Raw genomic sequence first — 21,717 nt, 5'->3', positions numbered from 1 at the left:
AGTCTTAGTCCAGTCCTCTCTTTGTGTTGGGCCCCCAATGCAAGAAAGAGGGCAAAGGCCCAGTAGAAAAGCGTACGGCCCAAGAGACAAACTCCAGGTCACAAAATCTTCCCGGCCGACTGCGACTGGGAAGGCGAAAGTGAAACTCCGCCGCCGCTTCCGCCGTCGCCTCCGATGCTCTCCGGGATGCTGCCGCGGCTGCGCTCCTCCACGCGCGTCCTCCGCAAGGTAAGCCGCTCCTCTCGCCTGCGCCAGCCAGCGACGCTGCTTCACTCACTCACGCACGCCCCATCGCTGCAGCTGTGCGGATTGGAACCCGCGGCGGCGGCGCGACGGCTCTCCGCCGCGGACGCACCCGCGTCGTTTTCCTCCGCGCGCGGCAACTCACTCCTGTATCCTCTCCCCGGCCTGGACCTCCCTCCGCCCCTCCCCGACAACCTGGGCCGCGGCCCCACCCGGGTCACCACGCTCCCCAACGGCATCCGCGTCGCCACCGAAGACGTCCCGGTAATGCACGCACATCCGCTGTGCCTTCCCCCTTCCAGTTTCAGTTGGGATTGACTGAAGCTCTGTGGGGTTCGTCTCCCGCAGGGTCCTTCGGCGTGCATCGGTTTCTTTGTTAACTCCGGCTCGGTTTACGAGTCCGCGGAGACCACCGGGGTGTCGTACCTGCTGGAGAAGATGGCCTTCAAGGACACCAAGCACCGGAGGCACCGCAATCTCGTGCATGAGCTCGAGCTTGCTGGAGGCAATGTCGGTGCCTCCTGTTCCAGGGAGCAGATGGTCTACAGCTACGACACGCTCAAGGGCTACATGCCGGAGGCCATTGAGATACTCATCGACTGCATGCGCAACCCGCTCTTCCTCCAGGAAGAAGTCGAAAGACAGGTAGCAGCACATGCTGGACTTCTCGGTGAATGGGTACTTTAACGTTTGGTCACTCACTCACTGTTATGCTGTTTGTTAGTTGGTCCTTGCTCGAGAAGAAGTCCAGGACCTGCTGAAGAACCCTGAGAGGTTTCTTCATGAACAGCTTAACCTTGTTGGATATTCAGGTGCTCTTGCAAATCCGCTAATAGCTCCTGAGGATGCTCTTGCCAGAATCAATGACAAGATTATTCAAAAGTTTTATCATGTAAAGTCCTTTCTTTTTCCCCTTCTTACGTTTGATTCCTGTTCCTCATAAGAAACAAAATAGTGCTCATAAGTACATAGTTTTAAGTGACTACACAACAATAGTATCATCTTCCAGTTGTTTATGATACTAGTTTGGGTTCATAAATGCATGTAATTCAGTTCACGTATGCTGCATAACGGGCTCTTGAAGTCGGCATCCTAATTTAATGCTGAAATGCAAATGTAGTTCTAGCCACTACACATATGCTGCAACAGTTTGATGCTAATGTGCTATTGTCTTATCATACCCTAGAAAGAGAGAAAAAAAATACTATGCATATAGTTGACTTCATATGTTTCATCTGTTATGAAGAAATTCTACGCAGAAAAGTGAGAAAAATGCTATTTATGTAACAGGAAAACTATACCGCTGATCGTGTGGTTCTGGCAGCATCTGGTGTTGATCATGAAAGCTTGCTAAACTATGCTGAATTTTTGTTAAATGATTGGCACAAGGGGTCCCCTGTGGAAAAACCAAAGTCTACATACGTGGGTGGTGATTCCAGACACAGAGCAGATTCAGATGTAATATGATCATACACCCCTTTCTGTTTGGGTTTCCTTCTGTTCGACTTCTGTGTATTGGAGCACTAGATAGAGGCTTTGCTCATCTTGCTGTCTTATGCAGATGACCCATGTTGCATTAGCTTTTGAAGTGCCAGGGGGCTGGCTTCAAGAAAGAGATGCTACAATTATGACCGTCCTACAGGTGCATCTAATACTTCTGAATTCTCTAGTAGTTTGCTGGGTTACATTGATTATTCCTTCCTTTTATAATTGTTAATCCGTGAATGTTCATACTTTATACGCAACAACGATATATGGCAGACTTTAATGGGTGGTGGTGGTTCATTCTCCTCTGGCGGTCCTGGGAAAGGAATGCATTCACGGCTTTGTAAGTCTTGAACTCTTGATGATTGCTTCAACTGTAGTTGGATTTCTATACTTTACACTGTAGTTAGATTGTGGTCGTTGCTTTAGCTGTTTTTGCTCTTCGGAATTGTGCCTCCTGCTGCAACCTCTTTTTGGGTGGTTTTAGTTTCTTCAGACTTTTTTTTTTGTCATGGATGAAATATTCTTGAAAATTTATTCAATTGCTGTTTCTTTGCAGATCTACGAGTCCTAAATAAATATCATTCTGTCCAATCTTTTTCAGCATTTAGTAATGTATATGACAATACCGGCCTCTTTGGCATCTCCTTGACTACGGTGAGCTAATCTTTTTTACATGGTTCTGTGCCTCGTATATTTTTTTTTCCATTAAATTTGTTTCTGCTTTCAACTAAAGTTTTCAAATTTGATATTTCTGTTTGCTCATGTTCTGTGATTATGACTTCTGGGTTTGGATTAAGGCCTTCCCTATTTATCCTGCTTTTATCCCTGCACATTTTCCTGTGGGTGCTAGCTGGTGATGATGTCCCTTGTTGTCTAGTGACTTCCTTCTGGCGATAGGATGGTCTATCAGCCTATAGAAAATACGCAATATGAATAAGTGAATAGTAATTGAATCTCGGTCAACATGATAATTACATGTTCCTGCCGAAATTTGAGTCTTGATTGTTAATATTACTCCTTAGCATGATGGCTAGCCTAGTTTTTTTTTTTCAACGCAAAATTAGGTAGAGAATAGGTCTCCTGTCTTGGACCAGTCTATTCTAGCATGAGCAACAGTGGTTTGGTTCATGCTGTAACTATGTTTTGTCTTTAAAATTCAACATGGCAGACTTTGCCTTTCGTCTTTGTATGGGGCTCTGTTATATCATTCGCCTCTTTTAATTGGTTCAGCCACCAGATTTTGTTGCAAAGGCCGTTGATGTCGCAATAAGTGAATTGATTGCTATTGCAACACCTGGAGAAGGTATGAATCATGCCCTAATTGGTGGAAAAACTTGATACTTACTGCCTGTTCTGAAGCATGTGGTTTGCATATACTCAGTGACGGAGGTTGAACTTCAACGAGCGAAAAACTCAACAATTTCATCTGTATTGATGAATCTTGAATCCAGGGTAATCTTGAATGCCTATTCTCTTTCCCCTTTTCTCTCGGGTATACTTAAGATTTGACATCCTCTGTTTACTCTACTGGAGGTAATTGTTGCAGAAGATATTGGAAGGCAGCTGTTGACTTATGGTTGCAGGTAAGTCTGTATGCTAGTTACTTCAGTGTTATCTTCACTGATTTAGCTAACTATTGATCTGTTTTGCTCTGTTTTTGCAAACAACAGGAAGCCTATTGATTACTTCCTTCAGTGTATGGAAGAAATTACTGTAGATGATATCACAACACTTGTCAGGAAGATGTTATCTTCGCAACCCACGATGGTTAGCTGGGGAGATGGTATGCTCCTTATTGCTGTACTTAGTTTGAAATATACATATATGCTTATGACTGATCGGCTTGCCTTACCCATCTTGCAGTTGACAAAGTTCCTCCATACGAATTTGTTTGCAAGCGGTTCCGGTAGCACCGTACACAATGATCCCTGATGGTCTTGAAGAATGGTCCATTGGAGTTTTTGTTTTGACCTTGTACTTGGCCACTGGCTCAGAAACTGCTTTCTTTCAGAAGAGCAAATCATTGTAGTTAGGATTGCAGCAGCTACGTTCAATTGTAATTGTCCAAACAGCACACGGATGAAATGAGCGAGGTTGACAGAAATGAAAATTTTGTAGAGTTTGCTCGTGGAAATTAGCCAGTCCTTAATGTTCACTTTTGATCTGTTGCCATGCTGTGCCATTTCTTATCGACAGTGGATAGCTGCAGGAGATCGTAGTCGCAATGGAAATTAGCTTGTTGATGGTCAAAAACATCATGATCAATCTATGAGGGCACGATTAATAGAAAAGAAAGCATGCTACCGATTTCACATTAAAATGAGGTTTTCACCAACGCTTCATTCTAAACCACAACATTTGGCAAACAAATGTCGCCAAATAAATCTAGTTGCAAGTTGATGCTACGGAAAAAAATACAATAAACGCTACTGATCGGCCATAAAACTTCTTAATAAGCACTAATCATCCCATCCTGACAGACCGAGTCCATCTGTACCCACCTCTGGAATAGAGGATATCAGCTTAAGAACTGAGGAATCGGTGATGGTGACTGCGCCTTTTGACTTCTTTCTCTTCTTTGTGTGATCAATTACCAATTCTTCAAACTTCCCGTCTGGAGCTACTTCCTGGGTTGAACTGTCCTTTAGTTTGGGCTCTGAATCGTTCTGTTTGGAAAACACTAAATCAGCAAATGAGATTTCAGTATTGTCGATTCCTTCAGCATCTATATCTTCTTCATCAACAAATTTCTTCCTCTTGGCATCCTTCTTTTCCTTTCTACCAGTATGATCAACATCATCCTTCCTTTTTGATTTGCTGTCATTGGCAGGTTCTTCCACTTCAGACTTCTTTGCTTCCTTCCTGTCCTTTTTCCTTTCCTTGCCATCCAAAACTTCAGATTTGCCAAGTGCAGAAGTGGTGACACCTGGGGAAATAGTCTTGACTTCAGGCTCTTCAGGACCCTTTAAATGTTGTTTAGACTGCTGCCTTTTATCCTTTTTTCTATCAATCTCAACTGGATCATATTTGCTTGGAAGATTATCTTTTCCATAGCTCTTATCACTCTTGGAGCTGGCCTCTAGGGGCTTTGCATTCAAGATTCTCAAGGTTGGCACAAATTTCTTTACCTGAGAGAAGGTATTGGAGTTACTCCACGATTACAACACTTACAAAGCAAGTTTATCTGGGAATATCACCTTTTTGACAAGACTGTCTTTCTCAGAAATAGGATTTCCCTGCAAATTAAGGTTCCTCAAGTAGCGCAATTCAGAAAGTACCTGGCAACCAAACAAGTTATTGTGACACTCTAGATTATCATGATAGATTAGGTAGCAAAATAAGGAGCAAACCTTCAGATCTGAACTCCTCTCAATCAAGTTATTCCCTAAATCAAGGTTCAGGATCTTCACATTTTTAGCCAAATCCGAAGGGATTGTCTGTAAGTTAAGGTTCAAACAAGATGTCAGTCATCAAGTGCAATGGACAACATATGCTAGCAACAGCAATCCAAGTGCAAAAAAAAAAAAAAACCAATGTGTTCGAGAAAAAAACAACAACAAATGAAATCATACAGTGATCTTGTTGTGGGAAAGCCTCAGTTCCTTCAATTCAACGCACGCGGCAAGAGAAGATCCAACATTTTCTATTTGGCAGTGAGACAAGGATAGCTATGGAAAGAAGTACCAGCGACAAATTAGTCATTTAGAGTTAGAAATTCTCAATATGAAAAGCAACACTGCATTTTTTATATATTTACTAAGGATAATAAAGAAATGAACAATACCTTTTTCATAGACTTAGCCTTGGCCAAAGCATTCCCGATGGTAAAAACAGGATTCTTAGAGAGAACTGCAGCAGAGTAAATGTTCACAAATTACAGCTAAGTGAAGGGAAAAACATGGCTATTTATTGTCTATAGGTACTAAAAGAAAACATATTGTTTATTAGGTGATACATTTACATATAGACCCAGAAGCAAAACGGATGTCATATTCACAAGCTATTATTTACCATGCAGATTTCTATGGTTATATAACAAGCTTATTGTTCTAATAAAGCAATAAAAAATATTTATTAATATTGCAAGTGCTCAACCATGATCTCATTTTAAGAAAGGATATAAGTATGTGTTGCAAAGATAAGGTAATCCAGTCCAAGATACAATATATGTGCTATTTTGATTACATACCAAGTGTATTCAACTGTTGCAGCCGATCAAGCTTGCAGATGGAAGAAATATTGTTATCTGCACTAGAAATTGCAAAGACTCTCATATGAAATTAAGTACACTGCTAACAGATAAAATAGGAGCAGCTGAAAGTCCCTAATGTTCATCCATTACATTACCATTCAGAATCAATGCTCCCAGGCTCGTTAAGGATGCGACCTCATCCATTTTTGTAAGTTTGTTCTTGCCAGCATTCAGCACCTGTACAACCAGAGGGAAGAATGATTGTCAAGTAAGGTGAGTCAAGTTATGTGGTAAGATTCAGGACTGAAATAGGGCACGTGCAAATGCTGGGCAGGAAGGCAACTCACTTGCAGCTTTGAGAGTCCTTCAACGCCTTTTAAGCTCACAAGCTTGTTTTCGATAACTGAAAGCCACTTCAGGTTTGCACAGGATGATAAGCCCTTCAGAGCATAAAAGCAAGAATTTTAAGTGAAAGGTAGAAACACAAATAGATGAGCTCAGGCTCAAATAGTAACAGTCCGTATCAACCGCTATGGACCTGTTTGGAAGGGGAGATTGGTCTGAAAACTTTTAGGATCAGTTGAAGGTTGTACTGAATTCGGATCCTAAATCTACCTTTTCCAAACAAGACCTACATGGACTAAGATTGCAAGTAAACACACATGAAAATGGTAGTAATAGTTATCATTTGAGCATGCCCTCAACTTATATTGGTACAGATCGATTTTACAGAATGTCTGCAGACAAAATGTGGTCAAGAGATCATAATAATAAGGGCACACCAAATCAACCAGAGCGAAATTCCAGCAAGAGTCCACATCAAGCATACATATTTAACTTGTGTATGCGCTATTCATTGAAATAGGAGTACTGTACACAAACAGCATGTCTGTAACAGCAAGAGCGCAGCAATAGAGGTACCTCGAGGGTGACGAGGCAGTTGCAGCCGAGGTCAAGGCGCTCCAGCTTGCTGAAGGTGCTCAGGCACGACACCTGCACACGCAGCACAAAGGACCATGAGCAGCACGCAGACCCCCGGGGAGTAGGATGCGAGGGAGAGGGCCTCCACTGACGTCGGAGAGCGCGCGGTGGGAGAGGTTGAGGGCCGTAGCGCCGCTCCCGTCCGAGCCCGCCTCGCGCGCCGCCTGCTCCACGGTTAGCCGGGCCATCTCCGCCGCCGCCGGGAGGGCGAAGTGATCGCTTGGTACCCTACCCTAACGGCGCCCAAAGCAGAAAAGAGGAGGAGGAATTTGGCGGACCCTTACAGGTGGGCCTTCCACCTTAAGTAGGACCCGCTTGTCTGTCCACATTGGTTACGGAGTCCGTCCGTCACAAACAGAAGAAGAGGTGAGGAAAGGCAAAGCTTCTCCTCGCGACGATGGCGATGACCGTCGAAGGTGAGTAGTGCCTCTGGTCCTCTTCCTCCCCTAAATTTCAACCTATTATTTGAGCTCTGCTTCGCTTGGGATCCGATTCGTGCATGGAATCCGGGAGATTGGGTAGCTAGGGTTCTGTTCCATGGGTGGGTGCTGTGGTTTCATGCGGATTGGGGCTTGGGAGATCCCAATTACTCTACCGGTGGTGTGCTTTAAGTTATGGATTATGAGGTATTGAGGTGTGCATCTCCTGTTAGTCAAGGCTCTCCGCAGCGCCAGCCGTGGGTTGTTACTGCGATCCGAGGTTGGTGTGCAAATGTTCATGGAAATTGGCCAGATTAGTCTTAGAGACAAAGTGATTTGCTTGCATATAAAGTTGTTTGCACAGTCGAGTTCCCTGAATCCGGGGCGAATTAGATCGTCCGAGTACTAGCAGTAGTTGTTTGGGAGTTATACAGTATCTATGATGAAATGTATTTGGTTATAGTATTTCCATCTCTGTCTAGTCTTCTGTATTTCACCATTCATCCTTTTTCGAAAATATTTTAGGCTCATGCTCTGATTAGTGATTAGCTTATACATATCAGATTACCAGCTACCTTTGTTCGTCAAATATCTTCAAGACTCTGAGCTCGGTTACTAACTTTACATGCTATTTGTCTGCTTGTCCTCCATACTTTTGTGCTGGACGATGCTGTTAACTTACTCTTGGTGTTTCTCTTGGCAGTGTAAGTTTATTGTCCTGAATCTTTTCTTAAATTTGTTTTGCATTTACAAAAAGCCTTCTTATCTATTCAATTCCTTCTGTTACAGGCTGGCTGGACTCGCATTTATGTTCTCCACGAGCATTCTGCTGCAAATACTGGTAAGTTCCGCCCACTTATTTAAGGCTTCTCTTCCAGGAACTAATTTGGATTTCTGAAAGATTGACATTATGTCAATGAACTATTACTTATGGTATATGTTCATGCCTTTGAGAAGTGAGAACGTATCACTTAGGTCTCACATTTTTTTCCTTCAATTTATCTTTGTCCTGCGATATGTGACTTAAGAACTCATATGCGCTGGAGGAAGTGCTTTATAGTCAGTGCATGCAAAGATTGTGTGGACACCAGATTCCGTCGATTTACATCCTAGCTATAGTATTTTCATGGACAAGGCAGCACCGGTTTGTCAGACCGTTGTTGTTTGACTAAGTTGTGGCCTCTATAATGTTCAGTTTTGATTTTCAATGGTGCAGGCATGTGCTTTGTACAACAACTGGTGGCCCATGTTAGCAGGTGATTGTTAGTTTGTTAACCTCCTCAGTCATGAGAAAGTCGCCATGGTCTTTCTACTGATATTGTTACATTCTCGTATTCCTGCAGCTCTCATGTATGTTCTTGTACCGATGCCATGCCTGTTTTTTGGTGGTGGATCCACACACTTCTTGACAAGCAGAGAAGGTGGAGGGTAAGTTCTGATATTTAATGTTGTTGATTGTTTATGAAAAATTGCACCACGCAACATGTATGTGTACAGTTAAAGAGATGTACAGAATAGGCTAGTGCGAGAATTTCATAGGTTCATTCAATCCTGTGGTATCACAATGATACTGATAGCCGGGAGGCATTAAACATTTCAGGTGGATTAATGCTGCAAAATTCCTGACTGGTGCATCTGCCATGGGAAGCCTCGCTATCCCAGCTATTCTGAGACACGCTGGCCTAATTGAGACTGGTGCCATGTTCATCGAGTTCACATCCTTCTTCATCCTTGTATGCACGGTGCTGTGCTTCCATAGGGCTACCCTAGATGAAGATTGGTAAATGCGCATGCACGGACCCCTCAAGAATAGCGATTCCGTGGCCACTTCTCTCCATGCTAAGCAGAAAAATTCCTGTTGGAAGTTAACATGGATCTGTACAAAGAAGTGTATTTGAATCCCCTGGCTGATGTTTTATATAGGCACTCTTTAAGATCTGTGGTGAAGCAGATGTTATTTCGATCACTTGACATCGTAGTCGCATGTTTCTGTGGTGAAGGAGGAACCCCATCTGTGCAAAACATGAGCAAGAGCCTGTACACGATACACCATACTTCTTTGGGTGGCCGCTACATTGCCTTAACATGTTATTCAATGAAGTGATGGAAACTTGATGCTGATATTTGTTTGATTCTGAACTGTTGAAACCTCTTTGCTTTTGTTGTAAGCTAGAATTGAAATTCCGTATCCAAAGAGTAGATTAGATAGTTCGCTATTTCTATGCTACACCCTTTACTGCTCAATGTTGAAGGGAAGCTCGATTAAGTATGGAGTGTGAAGGTAGATAGAAGGCCAGTTGAACCTTCAAGATTAATTTACGGGCCAAAACACACAGCACGCAAGGTACCCGTGATGTGACATCTTTGTCCACTAACTTAAGCAATAATAACTCTGTTTAAAAACTTCAACCACCGAGGACAGTTTGGCCGAGTGGTCTAAGGCGCCAGATTTAGGCTCTGGTCCGAAAGGGCGTGGGTTCAAATCCCACAGCTGTCAATATTTTTTCCTTTCGTTTTAGAGAGCACACAAAAAAAATATATTGTTCACTCCTCTATTTTTTTTAGGAGGTATATATTATTTACTTTCTCTTGGTTTATTGATGATCTTTTTCTATATGTCAAGTCTCTCAAAGTGGTGCCAACCTATTCCTATTGTCGTAGTACTATCTAGCAGGGAGGCGAGGCCAATGATCCATCATCTTCACACCGATATGGACATGACCAATGACTTACCAGTTTACCACACCACACTAACATTTCAGTTAACCCTGTACTATTGAGGCCGCACAGCGCAACAGACATCAGTATTCAGTCTCAATCAAGCGTAACTACAGGCTAGATTATCAGTGGTTGGGAGTTGAGACAGACAGAAATGCTAGCTGGCCGTCACACGGCAATACACAGAGAAAAAGAATCATGGTCTTCCCTTGATCAATGATTAGTCTGATGATCCTAGTATTAATCTTGTGAGCTACAGCAGATGCAGATCAATAAACCTTTACCAAGCCCGAGAAGCAGATGTTTAGGCTGGCCGGCTCCATATCGAGATTCCTCCAACGGTCCAACAATTCTTTTCTCTCTTCTCTCTTTTCATTCACACCATTTGACATGGTTCAGACTTTTCATTTTGAACCTTGGTTCGCAGCAGATTCAGATAAAACTTGAACGTGTTTAGTACTGCTGTTTCCTCAGCGCGTGATATTGCTACAAATAGAGGTTCCGGATGCAAAGTGGTCAGCCACAGCACCAGTGGAAATAAACTACTCTACTGGATTCTTCTGAATATTCTGAGACCCTCCTTGAACGAACCCAAGCTACTGTTTCTTTACTTTTCTACTGCTGCTCACCTCGTCAAGTTGAAGAGTTAACAAAGTCATCTCATCTAATCTAGCATCCCCCATCTCTCTCTCCTCCTCCATGGCCCTCATGCTCCGCCCTTGGGCCTTTCTTCTCTTCCTTGCACTGGTCTCCTACGATGAATCTGGTCTTCAGAGCACAAGGAATGGAGTCGCACAGGCCACGCAGAGGGTCTTCCTGTATCCGCAGTCTCCGAAGGTCTCCTCTATTGTAAGCACCAAGTACAGGACTGCCTACCACTTCCAGCCTCCCAAGAACTGGATCAACGGTATGAGCTTGTGCTCTTCTTTTCTCGCATGTTGACTTTCTTGCATTCTCAGACCAAAACATGGCCTCATTGCAATGAAACTTGTCCGCACACAGAAAACAACAAGTGGCTATTTTTGTCTTCTAGTTTCGGGTCTTTTTCATGGTTCGAGAAAAATCGCTGATCTAGTTTTGCCCAACTGGAGAGAGCTTCCTTTTCTTTCTAGGAAAAAAGAACATCATCTGGAGCAGTTAAACCTAGAAGTAGGTGACCTTAATTTCTGTGTGCTCATGATATGAGAGGGGAAAGTTTGGTAGGCAACTCCATAGTTGTGCAGTCCTGTGGCTGAATGATGCACAGGATAGGTGCTCACATTTATGGCACTGCAGTTAGATTTTCAGTAACCAGTGTAATATAGTGATAGCCATAGTTAAATATTCGCCCAAATCGAAGTTGTTCGTTGATAAAAAAAGTTCACATTCATTACCCTATTTTGAAGGGAAGCATTTCAGTTGTCACCAATATATGTATGCCATACCCATCTTGGCTCATCTCTAGATCTATTAGACTTGCTCCACTGGTACTACCAGCCTCTAAAAGTATTCAGTTAGGCAATACCGAATACCCTATCGACCCAACTGAAAGTATGTCCAAAACATTAGAGAGATCTTTCGTGATCCTTAGGCAACAAAGGAAGTGTTAGCAGCTTCTGAACTCTTGCATCTTTGCCCCTGCTTGTACTGTCTTACATATCATTATGCAGTTCTCACAAGCTTTTGACATCATCTTTCTTTTTTGTCCTTCAAAATTCTGATGGATCGGCGATCTTTTCAAACCTTTGACAATTCAAAAGATCCAAATGGTATGTGTCTCTCTTACACAAAATACTTGCATACCAAAATGTAGAATAAGCTGAAACATTCCTCAACTAATGCTGCCTTCATTTCCAGGACCAATGTACCACAATGGTATCTATCACCAATTCTACCAGTACAATCCAAACGGTTCACTCTGGGGTAACATTGTTTGGGGCCACTCAGTCTCAACAGATCTCATCAACTGGATCCGGCTTGAGCCAGCAATAGAACGGACAACTCCGAGCGACATAAACGGTTGTTGGACTGGTTCAGCCACAATCCTCAAGGGCGGTCGGCCTGCTATCATATACACTGGTGCTGACACAGAGAAGCGTCAAGTCCAAAACATTGTGTTTCCAAAGAACGTGTCTGATCCATACCTGAGGGAATGGATCAAACCAGACAACAACCCATTGATCCAACCGGTTGGTCAAGGATTGAACTCAGACCAGTTTAGAGATCCAACAACCGGTTGGATTGGACCAGATGGGCTGTGGAGAATAGCAGTTGGGGCTGAGCTAAACGGCTACAGTGCAGCACTTCTGTACAAGAGTGAGGATTTTGTGAACTGGACTAAAGTTGACCACCCACTGTACTCTTCCAATGCCTCCACCATGTGGGAGTGCCCAGATTTCTTTGCAGTATTACCCGGAAAGAACAGTGGATTGGACTTGTCTGCAGCTATCCCAAATGGTGCTAAGCATGTCCTCAAAATGAGCCTGGATAATTGTGACAAGTACATGGTTGGTGTTTATGACCTCAAAAGTGATACCTTTGTCCCAGATACCGTACTTGATGACCGAAGATTGTGGTCAAGGATTGACTACGGCAATTACTATGCTTCTAAGTCGTTCTTCGATTCGAAGAGGGGCAGGAGGATTATATGGGGTTGGACCAATGAGACAGATAGTTCGTCAGATGATGTTGCCAAAGGTTGGGCAGGAATCCATGTAAGCAAATCTTCCTCTAACTGTATTGCCTATTTCCTGTTGAGTTAGTGATTGTTGCTTTAATACATTTTTCACCCTCGTTTTCCCCCCCAAATTTAGGCGATCCCCAGGACTATATGGTTAGATAGCAACAGTAAGCAATTGCTGCAATGGCCAGTTGAAGAGATCGAGTCGCTTCGAAGAGAAGAAGTCAGCCACCAAGGCTTGGAGCTGAATCAGGGTGATCTGTTTGAGATTAAGGGAATTGATACTTTACAGGCTAGTTTCTCTTGCACAGACTTGCTTACTTGACCCTCCAAGTTCCAAATAGCCCTCTTTTTACTTCAACTGGATGCCATAATAACAGTTAAATTTGTGCCTGTGGTACTATACGTACACTTTGGTTTTGCCACTCCGGTTTGTTTTTTATAGCAGCTGTAGCTGATCCGGCACATGATTTTCTCGAAACAGGCAGATGTGGAGATAAATTTTGAGCTTACATCCATAGATAGTGCTGTTCCTTTTGATCCTTCATGGATTTTGGACATCGAGAAGCATTGTCGGGAAGCAGGTGCATCGGTTCATGGTGGTGTGGGCCCATTTGGACTTGTGGTTCTTGCATCTGAAAACATGGAAGAGCACACTTCTGTACACTTCAGAGTTTACAAATCACAGGAGAAGTACATGATTCTAATGTGCTCTGATCTGAGAAAGTTAGTGCACACGTTCCATCTTTTACTTTTCAGCTTTTGCTAAATTTTTCAGACATCTTGATATTTGTAAAAACTTCATTTCCATTGCATCAATTAATTTTTCTTGTTTATGCAGATCATCCTTGAGACCAGAGCTGTACACACCAGCCTATGGAGGCTTCTTCGAATTTGACCTTGAGAAGGAAAAGACAATATCTTTGAGAACTTTGGTGAGTTGGGAGCTTTGCTTCCACCATTCTTCATGTAAGAAATGAAATGGATGAATATAACAGCAATACCTCTGGACGCCCTGCAGATTGATCGCTCTGCGGTGGAGAGCTTTGGTGGCGGTGGCAGGCTCTGCATCATGGCCAGGGTTTACCCCGTGACGCTCATCAACGGCGGCACTCGGATGTATGCGTTCAACAATGGTACTAGCACCGTCAAAGTGCCTCAGCTGAAGGCATGGAGCATGAGGAGAGCACAAGTGAATGTGAAGATGGGATAACCATGTTACTATACATCATTTAGCAATAACAAACCCTTTTGACCACTGGAGGAGTGCATGAGTTACTTCAAGGCATCATGCTATCCTACTTGCAAGCTTATTCTTTAGCTCCTGGAAAGAAAAGAAGGGGGAGGCAATACAAAACACCAGATGACTGACCTCGGATTATGTAATTCATTTGCTAGGACAGGAAACAGAGATTATTGTTTAGTACCGGTAAGTTTAGTACCGGTAAGGATGCAAGTGGCACTCAGTAATGTTTTTTGATCAGCTAATTAATTACAATAGCATAATTAATTATAATAGCATGTCACTCTAGTTCATTTCCTAAATCATTTACGCAGAATGCCATTGTAGTTCATTTTATCATCTTTTTGGATCGACCCACTGACCCAAAGTATATATAAATTGCATCCCTAAGTACTAGTAATTAGAAGAACAAAGAACTCCATCGTTGTTCCAGGACCCGTGAAGACTTGTGTCTGATCTTCAAATCTTGCATCATCACAAAATAAATTTGTCAGCAGCTTAGCTTGAGAAAAGCGAAAAAAAAAGGAAACACGTTCGAACCGGAGACCTCTTGATCTGCAGTCAAATGCTCTACCACTGAGCTATGCAAATAGTTTCCAATATCCCGATTTGGTAGGGTAAACTTGCACTAACAACGAATAATGTTAGACGTGTAGCGCACTCGTGCAAATAATAACGCTCACGGTGGAAATATTTTTTGGTGCCGGCTAATAAATTGCCGTTGCTCCCCGTCAAAATAATTCGACAATCCTTGTCTACGAATAATGTGCGATTTGCTTTAATGTCACCCCCCAGATTTGCCTCAAAAAAGAAACAATGACGCTCCCAGATCGGTTCTACGCAGAAAGCAATTACTGGGGGCGTATGACGACCCTGCATTGCTCCAACACATGCCATTACTATCCTTGCAATTTGCAAATGGGAGTCAACGAATGGAACAGTGGAGTTCTAAATTCATTCGATATACTGATGATCGAGCCACATAGAAAGTACCAGTGAATGCAAGAGGTGCACACAGCATCCAACTAAAACACTCAACCATCGATACAGATAAACCCGTCTCAAGAATCTTCTCTTATACACCCATATGTTTGGAGTGTTTGGCATACAGACTAGACAGCAAGCTAGCAAAGGCGTCCAACTCATTTCGGGTTCCTGAGAACAATGATGACTGAATCCCCACGGAGGAACATCTTGCTTATGAACCTGTCTTTGTTCACCGGAAGAGCCTTCTTCTTGCCTTTACCAGTCTTTGGTATCTGTAACAGGAGTAACAGATGTTAATGAACACGTCAACACAAGAGAAGGAACGATACAGCAGCTCAGATAACATGCCATCTATTGGTATACCTCAGTCCACATCTCCCTAACATTCTCAAGAACCATGTTGCAATGCCGATCAAATGCCCTCACACGACCAAGTAACTTCTTGTTGTTCCGGCAGTTGATAAGAACCTACGATGTAAGAGAGTGTGACAAGAATAAGGAACGGTCAAACAATTCTATCCGCAGTCTACAGCCCCTTTATATCTGTAATGTTTGGGGGATAAAACCCCCTCCCTTTTCTTCTTAATATTATGATGCGCAGTTCTCCTGCGCGTTCGAGAAAAAATTCTATCTGCAGTCAGCACTAAGCAATTCAGCATAATATAAAATGCTTAAAATGCGATACATCAGAGAGAAACCTTAATATAGCTGATGGGTAACAATGATATAGCTAGCACACTTGCTAGCCTGCTAAAAATGCCCAGGGTTTAAAATGCAGAGTTCAGATGTAGTGCGTGAAAATGTACATGGGACACTGAGACTTGCTAGCCTGGAAGCTGGCAGCACCTAGGTAGACGAATCAATCAGTGTTTATTTTGCGATTCGTCAATCTGTGACCACATTTTATGGCTAACCGACTTACAAGCAACTTAGACTCAACAGATTAGTCAGGTTACAACAATATCAGTCATTACACTCTGAAAACAGATCCAAGCAAAAACACAAAAATCCAACTTCAGATAATGAAAATAAATGAGATGTTATCCATAATGGAAACATGGGAATGTAGAAAATGTAGGCTGAAGAACCTGAGATAGAGGCACTACTGCTATAGGTCACAACTTCAAATCATGATGCAAAACTGACTGCTGAGACTACTGTGTCACCACTTACATGGACATAAGTGATGTTGGAATCACAGCTATGGCTTCTGGGGGACATGTTGTAGCAAATGAGGTGAGAACCATAGCTAAGGAACATGCTGCAGCTACAGAAAATATGGTAACACACCCTAATGATGATACGATTTTCAGGGAAGATAACTGTAGAAGATATAGTGCATTCTGTTGTGTGCGCCTCGGTTAACTAAACTTTGAGCTAGCACGATTGCATGACAAGAAATTATCAGAATTTGTGTACTTGGGCGAGCAAATCAATGTAGATAGACTGACAGTTGAAAGTGGAGAGGTAAGCTGAGATCACAATAGCTGTAGAAATGTAGCAACCTGGGTATTGTTCTTGACGCTCATCATCAGCACTGACAGAGGACCCGTGCTGAATTCCTCCTCCTCCTTCTTTCCCTGTTTCAACAAAGGCGTTGAGCGCCCACATGAACCAGATCACAGTTAATTAATACCAAGAAGACAGACACCACAAAAGTGGAGAAAGAAGAGCGGCCACTTGGTACTTACATTGGCTTCCTCCGCCATCGGTGCGGCTCACCAAGTAGAGCCAGCAATCTTCACATGGAGAAAAAATAACCAAATGATTAATAGCTTGAATGAAAGCTTCTAGGTGGCAATTAACACAATCTACTGGTTTGGCGGTTATTGGAGTTGGCTATACATCCCAGAGACGTGCTTAATGTAGAGCATGGGGATTCAGGTTGACCCCCGCAAATTTCAGAAAATAAACAAAGAATAGATAAAAAAATCCGCGAACCCTAAACTGGAGGGATTGGAAGGGCATACAGAAACACTGGGATTTCTGGACGGCCAAAGCAAACAACGAGCCATCCTTGGCGGCAAACTAACTAGGGCATTGAAACCAACAAAACTAGGTCCGGATGGATCTCGATTCCACGCACGGCCAGTGGCGGCCATCACAGGCTACGGGAGAAGGAAAAGAGGGTGGATTACCTGGGCGTGGAGGCGAGAAGGCGGCGGCGAGAAGAAACCCTAGTTCGGCTGGGCTGGACCCCAAGCCCAGGTAGGCGAAGCGAAGAAGGGGGTGGGTTTTCTGGCGGTTTTGCAGATGGCCCCCTCGGTTTAGTCGGATAGCGTGTAATTGTGTTTTGGATTGGAGGAGAAGGTGGTGCGGCGGCCCGCGGCCGTGGATGATGATGGTCGGTTCTAGCTAGGTTGGGCCGGGATCCATCGATGATACCTGTTTGGGCTGAATTTGTTCGTTGGTCGAATTTAATATTTTTAATTAAATTGCTAGTCAATCTCAAAAAAAAGTTCTAGTGAGTGAGTGATTCCTATGTACGTTACGTTTGGAGAAAAGTAGTAGATATATATATATAGTCAAAACTGAAATAGATAGAAAAATACGTATACGGATGAATAAACATGTACAGTCGTCAGAATACCAGAAAGCAGCAGCTTAGACTAGATCAAGGGTTTGGTTCTCTAGGGACTAAAAATAAGTCCCAATTTGGGGATTAAGAATAAGTCTCAGTTCTAGAAACTTAAGTCATTAAATGTGATTGTCGGAGGGTTTCTCCAGCCGGGTGGCGGAATGCACCCGCCTAATCCTAGTTTAGGTTGATTTTGGGGAAGTCAAGGAGTGCGAGATCAAAAGGCCGATGAACACAGGGAACACATAGGGGTTTAGAGTGGTTCAGGCCGCCGGAGCGTAAAACCCTACGTCCACGTGTGTGTTATATTGCTTATGGGAATTTAGAGCTTAGGGCTAAAAGCTTCCGAATGCCTCTAAGACTTGTGTTCTAACGTGTGTGCTCTCCCTTTTATAGGCTCAAGGGGAGCGCGTATACTAAACGGGGTCCTGACAGGTGGATCCAGCGACATATTAAATAATATACTCTCTGGAGTCTTTAATGCCACAGATACAGAGATCTTCCACTTCAGCTTCTTCCTATAGTCCTTGATCGAGAAGTTGATGTGCGTATCTACAGCCAGGGTATGGTCATGTGCCGCCTTACCGGCACAGTGACTGTTGTCAGTGACATGCACAGTGGAAAACGTGCTGTCACTATTGGGTCAATTCCTGCTGACAGGCGAAGGGGCTATGTTGACCCGCTGTGCCGTAGCCTCTGCGCACACTATAGCAGCGCACGCTGCAGCCCTCCTGCAGCAGATCATAATTACACTTTGCTCACGCGCGGCGCTGTGATGTGACTACACGCCGTCTGCCCGCGCCCGCAGCGCGGTGATATGACGCGCCGCCTCCGTAACAGGCGGGCTTACCATGGTGTCAACATACCTGCCCGACGTGTCAGTGGACAACCCACGCCTTGACCCGGGCACGCGCACCCCACCCACCCCGCATTTAATGCGGTAGTTGGGCTGGTGTCCCGCAGAAGGCTGGCTGCCACCAGACACGTGGCAGAGCTGGCTTAGCAACCACTTCCTCTGGGTCACGTGGCAGCACCGGACCTCCCTCCCCGGAGGTCCGGGCCCCCGAGGCCGGCCCAGTTACACAGGCCCCCAAGGGTCCGGCTTCCACACGTGGCGGCACCGGACCTCCCCGCGGGGGTTCGGGCCCGCCGTTCCTGAGCGCCTTGTCCTTGTGGGTACGCGGAGGCGCCGGTCCTGAAAGAGCACGGGGTGAGGTCCGGAGACCGTGTCCCCGGCTGTCAGGCCCGGGCCGTACACCCCATAACCCAAAAGCTTAGGGCGAGATTACGGATAACCTCGCGCCCTTCGGTTGGATACTATAGTAGCAGGTACTCCTATCCGTACGTACCGACAGTGATGGTACAAAGTTGGTTGTACCCCTATTTCCCAGTCCTGCCCATTCCCGCCACCTCCCTCCCGGCGCTGCCCTCTCTATCTCTGCATTGCCTTGCCCCGCCACTTCCCTCTCTCTGCCTTGCCACTGCCCTCTCTTTCTGCCTTGCCTTGCCACGCTGCTAGCAGGCTAAAGGAAGGAAAAATTATTCATTTATTTCATGAACAAAATAGTGTTCATTGATTACACAAGTCTCGTTATTACAAATAGGAAACCTACTATCTATTGACAAACTATCAGCTATCCAATCTCAAAACGCATTCATATTTTGATCTTCATCCCACTGTCTTGTAGTAGCTGGATTTGCTTGAGACGACGATGGTTCAGACATTGGTACATAGCTTTTATCACGATTGCACATATCAAAGTCCCGATTGATCGGTTATAACACTCTGCCTAATGAAATTATGAAGTGCCATGCCTGCCATGATTATTTGGCTTTGCCATCAGATAACTTGGCAAGTGCAGCAGAATCCGCCATTTCATCTTCAAAACCCCGAATGACCTTTCAATGACATTTCGAAGCGACAAATGTGCATAATTGAACAACTCCTTTTACCTTTTGGCATTGGTCCCTGGCGAAACTTTAGGAGATGATACTTTGTGCCCTTGTAAGGTGCAAGATAACCTAGTCGGATTGGGTACTCCGAATCCACAAGATAAAACTTTCCTGCAGACATTAGATTTTCTTAAATATATACAAAGGATTGAAACATTGTGAAACAGGGGCCATGCCATTAACTTGTGGAGGATGTGGGAACTTCTCTCCATACTTTGTAATTGCATCTTGAACATCCTCGTATCATGAACCGATCCAGGCCATCGCGCAAAGACAAAAGTAAATCTTATATCAAAGTCACATATTGCCATCACGTTCCGAGAGGTGTACCCCTTCCTTCCCGTTTGTTGTATAACTTTCTTTGTTGGCACTGCAACCTTTATGTATGTCCCATCTATTGCTCCAATGCAATTGTCAAAGTATGGAGAGAACCGCGAGGATTGTAACCTCTGATGGACAGTACTAAATTCAGGGTCTAATGGCCTAATGATTTCAGCTGCTAGCTTGCTAACACTACGAAGAACCTTTTCAAACTTCCTACTGCATGTCTCGGTTGACCTAACAAAATAGTCTTTAGCTTGTCTCATACTCTGAGGAGCACCAACAATCCATAAAAACGGACCTAAGGCTTCTACTGATGACATCCTCATTGTGGACTTCAATCCATATGACTCGGTAAGCATATTGTGAAGTTTATCAAATACATCCCTATTGATCCTAAACATGTTGTACCAAGATGTACTAACCCAATCATAACCAGATTCTGCAGGTACCCTATAAGGGGCTTTGTCCAGGTAGGTGTCAAAGTAGCACATACTACGCATTGCACCAACTGCAACAATTTATCTCCTCTTTCTTTGACACCTCAGCACATACTCTTCTACCTCATGATTAGAGTCCTTCACATCAGATTCATCCTATAAAAATATAGATTGAGATATCAGATTCAGAGTCATCCACTCAGTTCCACCCTCCTCAATGACATAGAAGCATTGCACTTCATACAAACAATAGAACCAAATATTCAAAGAGTTCACACACATACAATTAGTTCAACCAAACATTCAAAGAGTTCACACATATACAAATAGTTCACCCAAACATTCAAACGATTAACAAAGCCATACAAATAATTCACCCAAACCACTCAAACACTCCTTTCATTGCAGCACCTGGTCAACCAGGCTAACTTTCCTTCATTTGTCATAAACTTGTTAAATATTTGTTGGTTGTACTTGTCACGAAACAACTTGATAGCCATGAAGTACTCATTGCTACACTATGATGCTCCGCACTCAATTGCCATTCTCAAGCAGTCATCAGTCTCCTAAGCTTCTTGTTCTTGTTCCTTCCTCTTGTGTACTGTAACCAAGCAAATCATGTACTATAACCAAGCAAGTAAAGATCTACATCTTACCGAGGGGTAGCCGCTGTCATCCTCCTCCTCATCATCGTCACCGTCCAAATCCATTATCGGAGACTGGCCAATGTTTCCATGGCCAATGGTTCCATAGCCATGGTGGTTCACCATCGATCTCCCACGACCTCTGGATCCCAGTAGGGGATTCCCAACGCCGGATCCAAGTGCATGGGAGCCGGTTCCTGCTTGCTGTTGGCTAGAACCGGCCCCAATGCTGAGGGACCTGCAGTGGCGACCTCTTGCCTGGGCAGCTACAGTGCTTCCACGGCCGGGAACGCTCCGGCCTCCCCTCTGGCGAGGAGGCAGGAACGCGGCGGATCTGCCAAGAGGAGGTAAGCCTCTTCCTCCCAGTTGCAGGTACCCGGCGTAGTTGTCGAGGTAGGCGAAGCCCTCACTCTGGGAGTTGAGATCCATGTTCTCCAGGAGGGCTCTTCCACTCGAGAGGCTGGGGGCCGCCGCTAGTGGATACGACATCGCTTGGGATAGAAGGTCCAGGCCGTCGTTGTCCGGGACTGCAGAGGAAGCAGGGAAAGCGAGCGTCGATGAGGAAGAACCGCCATGACAAAAATAAATCCCGGTACGGGTGTCCGTGGCTATCCATGGTGGATCCGGCTTCGGTAATCGCGGGCGCGGCGGCAGAGGCGTGGGGCAGGGGCGCTGGCGTAAGGAGCGGTGAGGGCGGCAGGACGGGGAGAGAAGAGGAGCAATAGACAGAGATGGCGCCATGGGGAGGGCAGGGGTGGGAGGGGTGGGTGTAGGATGGGGGTGGGGTGGAGGTGGGTCTTGGACCTCATAAATGAGGTGTACCTCATGGAACACCTCATGGCAAAAGCTCC

General features: G+C 44.4%; 5 protein-coding genes and 1 non-coding gene across 9 annotated transcripts; 4 read left to right on the top strand and 2 right to left on the bottom strand.

The window, feature by feature from the left end:
• Positions 1-18: 18 nt before the first annotated feature.
• LOC112891711 (mitochondrial-processing peptidase subunit alpha-like) lies at positions 19-3,865 on the top strand. Of its 3 annotated transcripts, none has more exons than XR_003228602.1 (13): positions 19-228; positions 301-507; positions 592-888; positions 968-1,135; positions 1,534-1,701; positions 1,805-1,885; positions 2,005-2,071; positions 2,288-2,385; positions 2,962-3,034; positions 3,113-3,183; positions 3,278-3,314; positions 3,402-3,514; positions 3,595-3,623. XR_003228602.1 is itself a non-coding variant. In XM_025958644.1 (13 exons), the coding sequence occupies exons 1-13, from the start codon at positions 175-177 to the stop codon at positions 3,639-3,641; spliced, it is 1,449 nt and encodes a 482-aa protein (XP_025814429.1). In that variant the 5' UTR covers positions 19-174; the 3' UTR covers positions 3,642-3,865. The 3 variants fall into 3 exon arrangements, 2 of the variants coding, with proteins under 2 accessions (XP_025814429.1, XP_025814427.1); XM_025958644.1 differs by having other exon boundaries at positions 2,333-2,385; positions 3,265-3,314; positions 3,595-3,865; XM_025958642.1 differs by having other exon boundaries at positions 3,265-3,314; positions 3,595-3,865.
• A 146-nt stretch (positions 3,866-4,011) lies between these two features.
• On the bottom strand, positions 4,012-7,185 carry LOC112891712 (dynein regulatory complex subunit 3). Its single transcript, XM_025958645.1, has 10 exons — positions 6,997-7,185; positions 6,845-6,916; positions 6,271-6,363; positions 6,079-6,160; positions 5,921-5,977; positions 5,516-5,580; positions 5,304-5,399; positions 5,082-5,168; positions 4,929-5,009; positions 4,012-4,859 (listed from the first exon to the last, which is right to left on the bottom strand). Exons 1-10 carry the CDS (start codon positions 7,090-7,092, stop codon positions 4,191-4,193), a joined length of 1,398 nt encoding a protein of 465 aa, XP_025814430.1. The 5' UTR covers positions 7,093-7,185; the 3' UTR covers positions 4,012-4,190.
• Positions 7,186-7,193: 8 nt separating this feature from the next.
• On the top strand, positions 7,194-9,446 carry LOC112891714 (vacuolar protein sorting-associated protein 55 homolog). 2 transcript variants are annotated; one of them, XM_025958648.1, is made up of 5 exons: positions 7,194-7,320; positions 8,113-8,164; positions 8,540-8,579; positions 8,667-8,751; positions 8,924-9,446. In XM_025958648.1, the coding sequence occupies exons 2-5, from the start codon at positions 8,132-8,134 to the stop codon at positions 9,105-9,107; spliced, it is 342 nt and encodes a 113-aa protein (XP_025814433.1). In that variant the 5' UTR covers positions 7,194-7,320; positions 8,113-8,131; the 3' UTR covers positions 9,108-9,446. The 2 variants fall into 2 exon arrangements, with proteins under 2 accessions (XP_025814433.1, XP_025814434.1); XM_025958649.1 differs by lacking the exon at positions 7,194-7,320 and adding an exon at positions 7,334-8,027.
• A 294-nt stretch (positions 9,447-9,740) lies between these two features.
• On the top strand, positions 9,741-9,820 carry TRNAL-UAG. The gene has a single exon. It is a non-coding gene; the product is annotated as a tRNA-Leu (tRNA).
• A 751-nt stretch (positions 9,821-10,571) lies between these two features.
• On the top strand, positions 10,572-14,216 carry LOC112891710 (beta-fructofuranosidase, insoluble isoenzyme 4-like). Its single transcript, XM_025958641.1, has 7 exons — positions 10,572-10,948; positions 11,781-11,789; positions 11,878-12,734; positions 12,834-12,992; positions 13,185-13,426; positions 13,542-13,635; positions 13,722-14,216. Exons 1-7 carry the CDS (start codon positions 10,741-10,743, stop codon positions 13,911-13,913), a joined length of 1,761 nt encoding a protein of 586 aa, XP_025814426.1. The 5' UTR covers positions 10,572-10,740; the 3' UTR covers positions 13,914-14,216.
• Positions 14,217-14,874: 658 nt separating this feature from the next.
• On the bottom strand, positions 14,875-17,201 carry LOC112891715 (small nuclear ribonucleoprotein Sm D2-like). Its single transcript, XM_025958650.1, has 5 exons — positions 17,069-17,201; positions 16,622-16,669; positions 16,436-16,510; positions 15,294-15,398; positions 14,875-15,202 (listed from the first exon to the last, which is right to left on the bottom strand). The coding sequence occupies exons 2-5, from the start codon at positions 16,637-16,639 to the stop codon at positions 15,086-15,088; spliced, it is 315 nt and encodes a 104-aa protein (XP_025814435.1). The 5' UTR covers positions 16,640-16,669; positions 17,069-17,201; the 3' UTR covers positions 14,875-15,085.
• Positions 17,202-21,717: the final 4,516 nt, after the last annotated feature.

Source organism: Panicum hallii, chromosome 5 (assembly GCF_002211085.1).
Source record: "Panicum hallii strain FIL2 chromosome 5, PHallii_v3.1, whole genome shotgun sequence".
In the NCBI taxonomy this organism is placed as follows: Eukaryota; Viridiplantae; Streptophyta; class Magnoliopsida; order Poales; family Poaceae; genus Panicum; species Panicum hallii.
The sequence above is the reverse complement of the archived record's forward strand: the minus strand, read 5'-3'. Positions and strand labels throughout refer to the sequence as shown.